Source organism: Rutidosis leptorrhynchoides, chromosome 9 (assembly GCF_046630445.1).
Source record: "Rutidosis leptorrhynchoides isolate AG116_Rl617_1_P2 chromosome 9, CSIRO_AGI_Rlap_v1, whole genome shotgun sequence".
NCBI classification, from domain to species: Eukaryota; Viridiplantae; Streptophyta; class Magnoliopsida; order Asterales; family Asteraceae; genus Rutidosis; species Rutidosis leptorrhynchoides.
The window spans coordinates 373,013,833-373,022,698 of NC_092341.1; the positions used below are offsets into that span (position 1 = coordinate 373,013,833).

The following is an 8,866-nucleotide window of genomic DNA, read 5'->3' on the forward strand; positions in this document are numbered from 1 at the left end:
TGATTTCACCGGTCATTTCACTAGTAAATGTTATTCATGATAATACAGAGTGATTTATGAATTTTAATCTTAACTATTAATTTTAATTTTATTTTCTCTACCTTAAAAATCAAATACAATGAGATGAAATAGAAGGTACTAAAATAATGATCCATCCACGTCTACATTAACCTTGGAGAAAAAAAGGTCAATAAAATAAAGTCGTTATTCTAATCCTCACCCACAACTTACCTATAATAATAAATCAAATTTATTTATGTTTTTCGTTTTCATCTTTATTACGCTATCTCTGTTGTTCAACTCAAAACCATGAATCTCTCTAAACATAATTTTATTCTTTTATCATTATTTTTACTTTCAATTTCAATTTCATCAGTACTAGTGAAATCACAACCTTCACCACCACCACCAGATGGGTACCCTTACGCTAAATTCAGTCCATCCATGGCAATCATCATCGTTGTTCTTGTTGCCGCTCTTTTTTTCATGGGGTTTTTCTCTATTTACATCCGTCGATGTTCCAACGACGGTGGCGCCAGCGTTCGTGCTGCCCTTTCCATGCGCCGCGCTCGGTTGACTGCCGCTACCCGCGGTCTGAGCTCCGACGTGTTAGAAACCTTTCCCACTTTCGCTTATTCAACGGTCAAAGGATTGAAGATTGGTAAAGGCGCTCTTGAATGTGCTGTTTGTCTTAATGAATTCGAAGATGAAGAAACCATAAGATTAATACCCAAATGCGATCACGTGTTTCATGCCGAGTGTATTGACGCTTGGCTTGAAAATCACGTGACCTGTCCGGTATGCAGATCGGATCTCGTTCCTAAACCCGGTGATCAGCCAACTCAGTTGGACAGTACCACGGCGGTTGAACAGCTAGATGATAACAACGCCGATGTTTCGATCCGCGTCGACCATGATAATGATGATGTCATCGCTGACCCGAATCCGGTTCTCAGTCGGAATCAAAGTGAGAAAACAAACCTACCACCCAGGTCAAAGTCTGTTTCCAGACCCGGTTTATTTGAGAAGTTTAAATCACACTCGACCGGTCATTCATTGGTTCAACCGGGTGAGAATACGGACCGTTTCACGTTACGATTACCGGAGCAAGTGCGGAAGCAAGTGATATCAAATGCTCTACTGAAGCGGTCTGGAAGTACGGTTAGAATGGGCGGAGAAGGGAGTGCAAGAAAAGGGTACCGTACCGGAGAAGGTAGTAGTAGGGGAAGAAGTTACAAACGAAATGGGAGTTTAGACCGGATTGCTCTCCGGTCAGACCGGTGGGGTTTTTCAAGGGCTCCGTCGTTTTTGTCGAGAGCTTTTTCTGCTAGGTCTCAAAAAATTGTGTCGGAGACCGGGGGTGCGTCGACGTCAACCGCAACCGGCGACAAGATTCCTTTGTATAATATTGGGCCAAAGAGTGACGAACCCGGTTTTAAAGATACTGATTCGGGACGACCGCCGGTTTAGGATGCTGTTTGCTGGTTATTGGTTTGGATTCCATGACCCTTCAAGAGCTATGCTGCGGGGCCCACGCTTGAATTGATAATACAGGCCGGAGTAGCCGATGTCAACGTTGTTTGATACTCGTCGGCTCGTGGCTAATGAAAATTTAATTGAATTAAAATCTTTATTAATTTAAAATTTGTAAATTTTCAAATGTATTTTTTTGTTTGAAATTAAAGTTTGTGCAGATTTGTTGGGATAATGTTTATGCATTTTGTTCCCCCTTGGCATATGACTATTTTAACTAGAAGGAACTAAAATATACGGAGTACGAAGGTTTGAAGAAAAATAGTGTTAAGGTTAGAGTTTTTGATGATAACACGAGTGTTGTCAAACAAAACAACTTGACTCGCCTGTTTCTTTTTTTATTATTAAATTTAATATTATTACTATTTTTTTTTTTTTGACATAACGGCAAAAAGGTCACTGTGGTTTGTCAAAACTTGCACTTTTAGTCACTTTACTTTTTTTTTTTTGCACTTTTAGTCACTTCACTTTTTTTTTTGCACTTTTAGTCACTGTGGTTCTAAAATATTACACATTTAGTCACTATGTATAACAGACGTCTATTATGTCCGTTAGAGCCCATCATGTGCCGTTCACGTGAGGGGTATTTTCATCCGTTTGCAATTAAAAAAGGCATTTAATACCTCAACCCCTTTATAAGCCGAAGCTTGTTATCCCCTTTTCACCTGTAACCCTAATTCGACACACACACATCGATTCAACAATGGTTCAATGCAATTGTGGTCTGCAAGCTGTTATGCGAATTTCATCTACATCACGCAACCCAGGTCTTCGTTTCTATGCCTGTGCAAACAAGGTAATTTGTAATCATATCTTTTTAGTGTTCGTCAATTTGGGTTACAATTGAAGAGTCAAAATTGAAGTTCGATTTTTTTTTCTTTCCAGTATTACGATTGTAGGTTCTTTTTATGGCATGATCCACCAATTCCTTGAATTGCTCTTGAAGATCAATTGTTGAATGCTGAGTACAGAGCATGGAGAAACAAGATGATCTTGCTATTTAGTTAGGTTGTATATGTCATCTTTGTAATGCTTTTAATGTAACTGCTTTGTTAATGAAATTTGTAATAGTTGAATGCTGGGTTGTATTTTGTCATATGTATAAATGTAGTGATGAATGACTATTTTGTTAATGAAATTTCAAGCAGTTAATGTCAGCAATTTATTTCACTGCATTTTTACTTGTTCACTTGTTGATGTAAATGCATTAAATACAATTCATCAAACAAAATGCAAAGTAAATGGAAAACAAGATTGTAATCATTACAAAGTACCAAATAACCATTACAAAGTACATAAGACATTACACAGTTCTAGATAGCCATAACAGGCTTCAAATGACCATTACAAAGTTCATAAACCAAAAGAACATTACAGAGTCAACTAAAAACAAGTTCATAAACCAAAAGAACATTACAAAGTCAACTAAAAAAAAGTTCATAAATCAAAAGACCATCTAACTGTCACCCTTTTTGGATTTCTTTTTTGCTTCCAGCCACACCATCATCATTCTTCTTTCTTTTGTTAGCCTTTGTTGTTTGATTTGCACCAGCCTTTGTGGTTTTACCTGCACCAGCCTTTGTTGCTTTACTTGCACCAGCCTTGCTTGTACTTGCACCATTATTTTCTGTACATGTTCTACGATTCCTTTGTTGTTTGATTTGCACCAGCCTTTGTGGTTTTACCTGCACCAGCCTTTGTTGCTTTACTTGCACCAGCCTTGCTTGTACTTGCACCATTATTTTCTGTGCCCATACCCTTTACACAAACCACAAGTCAAACTCTTTCCTGCTCTTGTTAGCTTCCCACCTTGATTCAAACTTTGTTTTTCATCCATTTCCTTTCATCTTCTTTTTTTTTTTTTTAGTCTACCAGTTGATGGTCTTTTAATCGGTGCTGTTAAAGTAGTTGTTTCAGTTGATTTAACCCACTTGGATATCCCATTCACTGGATTGATTATATGATTATAGGATTTTAATATTAACTATAGATTTAAATTGGAGTTCAAAAAGATTGCTTTTTTAGTATACAATTTTAATTTTAATTTAATTTTAATTTTAATTAAAAAGCGACACACAAAAAGCGTGCTCCCTAATACACACTTGGAACAAATGTTAGCCAGGCAACAACACCAAATTACATAGGAATTTTAGAACCTCTCTAAAAACACCAAAACTTATAACGGAACCATACTCTTAGGATTTATTTTCCAAGAATCAAATTTGCCATGAATCACCTTCTTCTTCTTCTTCTATTAGATAACCACAAGTGCAAAATAACTCGAAGGTTGACTATAATGTCTTCATCTTTCACCGCCTGTCTTTGCGTGGTGGATCCGTGAATCAACTTATTGCGCCACCTCTAAATCAGCCAAAGAAGAATTCTGCTTGTTGCCCATATCGCTTTGTTTATGTTCTCCGAACCAATATTGTATGTGGTTGCGTTGATTGCATATTGTGGATGCCATTTGGAATGCAAATAGAAGATTGCCGCCAAGTAAAGAAATTTGCTAGTTACAAAGAATGGCCTAATTCTTTATAATGAGAATTTTAATATAAGATGTAAAAAACAAGGTCAAGGTCGATGTGTATTTTAGATAACAAATTTGGTGGAATTGCATCTCTTTAAATTAAAGTAACTGTTAAAATTAGATGATATCAAAATATACTTTAATATATTTATATGTTGTAATGTTAGAATTAGATGATCTCAAAGTATAAATTAATATATCATCTCAAAGTATAATTTAATATATCTAGGCAGTGTTTAGTATTTTTAAGATTAAACATACCCATCTCTATCAAAATGACACCAAATATTAATAAATAAATTTAATTATTATTTTTTATTTTGAAAATGATGTGATGATCGAAGAATTATTTGATTTCATCAAAGCATGTGTTTGATTTAATTATCTCAAGTAAGTGTTCTGGTAGAAGTTCTAATATCCTTACATAAATAACCAACGGAAAATTTCATTCAAAGATGAAAGAGGTCGAACAATCACAACAAGCAAGTATGAAATGAAAAAATAGTACAGTCACATGAAAACTCAATTAAATCAATACATTGGGACAAAAAATTTCACATACAGGAACAATAAAAATATACTCCGTATTTATTTACATATTTATTTTGTAATTACCCTGTTACCTTCCTTGACTAATACTACTTGATCTAAGAAGGTCAAATTAGTATCACTGATTAATGTAATGTTTTTAGTCCAAATCCAATCCTGACTTGGCCAACTTTAACCAAATAATCAATAAGCACACACACATATAAATAAATAAACTATTCTCCATGTTTTAAAAAGTTGTTCCATTACATAAGAATTGGACCATGTTTAAGCATACTTTTGGCTTTTGATTAGATATGGACTATTATCTAACAGATGACCATTGATTTAGCGGTCTTGTATTAACCCTTATAACTATGAGGTTAAGGGTCCAAACTTAATTGTGAATTAATTCATATTCTAAATATTCATATAATGAGCTTGTGAGTTATCTTTCACAAACTACTTTAATTTTATTATGATTTATATTATATATAAGTTAATTTTATTTTATTTCGTATGATATATAGATACGATAAGAACGAAGAAAGATTAATTAACTAAAAAGGGCTTTTGAAACAAATTAATAACATTCATTTTAGCATTTGTGGGTATCAAATAAGTTAGTTATTAGAGCATGCTAAGTTGGTTCCTTCGTTGTCGTCCACTGGAACCGACATTCGGTCGACACTGATCTGGCGTCGGAGTGTTCGAAGTCAGGTGCCTGACACTGAAATTTGCCGTAAGTGGGAATCATATTTCAAATTTTATACGGAGTATCCGTTAACTATTTTACATGCATTTAATTTTATTTTTATTTCTTTTTATAAATACTACACAATTTTAACTTATTTTATAACAATTTAACTCATATTCTCTATAAAATCGCCATAAAATATTTACTATAAGTTCTCATTTATCTCTGTGCATCCTTTCAATTGACGTGTTTAACGGGAGGAATTTAGTGATGAATGGATGTCATGCGCTGGTGGTTCGAAACAATCGTTTGAAGATATTGATGTTAGTGACTTTGATTTATCGCACTTATTCACGTTTTTTAAATAAAGAATTGATTTCGAGCACTCGGATGTTTTATATTTCGAGAAAGACACTGTTAGAGACAATCCACATGTTTTCTTATGAAAAATAACGTATTGGTTAATATGAAACAAATGCACAAGATGCTGAACTAAAGAATTCAGTTGTATATTTTATTAATGAAAAAGATACTATCAACATCAAATTAACATCATTGGGTCCTTTCGGGGACATTCAATAAAATTGAAATGATACAGGGAAGATTAGCATGGTCCTTGCGCAAGGATGAAAAGTACAAATCGAGAAATGGTTCAAAAAAAGTATTAACATCATTGAAGGTGATCATGATAGTGATTATTTTTCATAACTAAGCCAATGTTCATTATTAAATATTAGTCTAAATTTATGTAACTTTATTTAATTTATGTGATGTATTAGTGTAATGTTTTAATATTGTTATTAGTGCAATGTTTTAACTATTTTTTATTTAAAATGTAATATTATTGTCATTAATGAAAATATTTTTAGTCTAATTAATTATGTTATCTTTTATAAATATAAAATTTATTTTATATAAAATATTTAACTAATAAAAAATAAATAATAAGAAAATAATAATATTTTTTCTATTCAAGATACTGAAAACTGACACTGAATCACTTCTCAACTTCTCCTAATGTCAGTTTTTCAATGTATGTTCAGTCAACGCTTAGTTATTATGAAGACACTAAAAAACATTGAAAACTGACTATCACGACATCCACTACTCTTATAACATTTTACTAGCTTAGAAATACGTACATATATGAGGATATGGTTATATTAATTTAGTAGATGAGTCAACATGTTACAAGTCACATGGTTATGTGGCATCCACATAAATTTTGTGTCATCACCTATGCTTTGTTTTTTTTTTAACTTGGGCATTCAACCATTTTTTAAAACTGACTAATCTCAGGGCGACTACCCGCTTTACGAGCAGCCCAAAGTCATTGTATGTGAACCTCCGTGGCCATAAGTGAGAATAACGTTGTGAATGGCAGGAATCGAACCCTTGACCTTCACATTGCAAGGCCAGGGTCTTACCATGCCAATATCAAAAGCTTCTTTTTCAGGACAACTGTTATAGTAACACCACATTAGCATTTCTCCTCATTACAAACTCGCGATATAGTCACTGTCATGCATCACACACTTCATCACCATCACATGAATCCACTTTCAGTAAGTTATTATTAAACTCATTATTATTTACATTATTTCTTACTATTATAAGTAATGGTATTAGTTATTGTATTATTAATATCTATATATTATATTATTGTTATTATGTTATAATTATTATATAAAAAAATTTCATTAGTGAAGGTGAATGCCCTCAAGAGAGAATATTTTAAGACAATCCTTGAGAACGCAACACAGTTATTCGGCGAATGCCCTCCGAGTTTGTATCTTGAAGGTCCGCCGTGCATCTGTCATGATATCTGCGTCATATACTCCACTTGACAAATGTGCCACAAGATTAGATTAAACACCTATGATGAGCTTTCCGTTTACTCCATTTTCCAGTTATTCCATCCGCTCTTTTAGGTTTGATCACGAATGAATTGTATTGTCTTAAAATAGCGCCCCAAAAAGAATCCTTGGTTTGTGAGTTTCCAACTTTCGGATTTTTGAAACATGGACGTTACGCCAAATTATATGCTATGTCGTCGGTCCATGGTCTCTTTCTACATTGACATTTTTACCTTTTCCGTCAGGTTCGGGTTCGAGTTCAGGTTGAGGATTGGGTTCGGTTTCTTATACTTCTTCGAGTGCGGGTTTGGATGTGTTTGAGAAGGTGTTTAATAAGGTTGTTGGGGAAAAATGTGGGTTAACGTGGGATTATGCTTAATGACTATACTAACCTTAACCCATAACAATAAGTGTTTTGATGATGACACATGTGTAGTGACCTGAACTTTTCCATGTTTATATATATATATAAATATATATATATATATATATATATATATATATATATATATATATATATATATTAAATGAAATTGTTATTTACATGATTAAGTGTTTCTAACATGTTAAGCAATCAAACTTGTTAAGACTTGATTAATTGAAATAGGTTTCATATAGACAATTGACCACCCAAGTTGACCGGTGATTCACGAACGTTAAAACTTGTAAAAACTATATGATGACATACATATGGATATATATATAGTTAACATGATATTATGATAAGTAAACATATCATTAAGTATATTAACAATGAACTACATATGTAAAAACAAGACTACTAACTTAATGATTTTGAAACGAGACATATATGTAACGATTATCGTTGTAACGACATTTAATGTATATATATCATATTAAGAGATATTTATACATCATAATATCATGATAATATAATAATTTAAAATCTCATTTGATATTATAAACATTGGGTTAACAACACTTAACAAGATCGTTAACCTAAAGGTTTCAAAACAACACTTACATGTAACGACTAACGATGACTTAACGACTCAGTTAAAATGTATATACATGTAGTGTTTTAATATGTATTCATACACTTTTGAAAGACTTCAAGACACTTATCAAAATACTTCTACTTAACAAAAATGCTTACAATTACATCCTCGTTCAGTTTCATCAACAATTCTACTCGTATGCACCCGTATTCGTACTCGTACAATACACAGCTTTTAGATGTATGTACTATTGGTATATACACTCCAATTATCAGCTCTTAGCAGCCCATGTGAGTCACCTAACACATGTGGGAACCATCATTTGACAACTAACATGAAATATCTCATAAAATTACAAAAATATGAGTAATCATTCATGACTTATTTACATGAAAACAAAATTACATATCCTTTATATCTAATCCATACACCAACGACCAAAAACACCTACAAACACTTTCATTCTTCAATTTTCTTCATCTAATTGATCTCTCTCAAGTTCTATCTTCAAGTTCTAAGTGTTCTTCATAAATTCTAAAAGTTCTAGTTTCATAAAATCAAGAATACTTCCAAGATTGCAAGTTTACTTCCAAGTTTTCTAAATCCATTCCAAGTAATCATCCAAGATCAAGAAACCTTTGTTACATACAGTAGGTTATCTTTCTAATACAAGGTAATAATCATATTCAAACTTTAATTCAATTTCTATAACTATAACAATCTTATTTCGAGTGGAAATCTTACTTGAAATTGTTTTCGTGTC

At 32.9% G+C, this 8,866-nt stretch overlaps 1 protein-coding gene and 1 non-coding gene across 2 annotated transcripts; both read left to right on the forward strand.

Moving 5' to 3' along the window:
* Positions 1 to 267: 267 nt before the first annotated feature.
* LOC139866136 (E3 ubiquitin-protein ligase ATL6-like) lies at positions 268 to 2,667 on the forward strand. The gene is made up of 2 exons (XM_071854269.1): positions 268 to 2,329; positions 2,419 to 2,667. The coding sequence occupies exon 1, from the start codon at positions 310 to 312 to the stop codon at positions 1,468 to 1,470; it is 1,161 nt and encodes a 386-aa protein (XP_071710370.1). The 5' UTR covers positions 268 to 309; the 3' UTR covers positions 1,471 to 2,329; positions 2,419 to 2,667.
* A 3,180-nt stretch (positions 2,668 to 5,847) lies between these two features.
* Positions 5,848 to 5,955, forward strand: LOC139869661 (U6 spliceosomal RNA). The gene has a single exon (XR_011766247.1). It is a non-coding gene; the product is annotated as a U6 spliceosomal RNA (small nuclear RNA).
* The last annotated feature ends 2,911 nt before the right edge of the window (positions 5,956 to 8,866 follow it).

Bases quoted from the DNA above. Each gene is read 5' to 3' on its own strand.
- LOC139866136 (XM_071854269.1), top strand. From the start codon at position 310: ATGAATCTCTCTAAACATAATTTTATTCTTTTATCATTATTTTTACTT.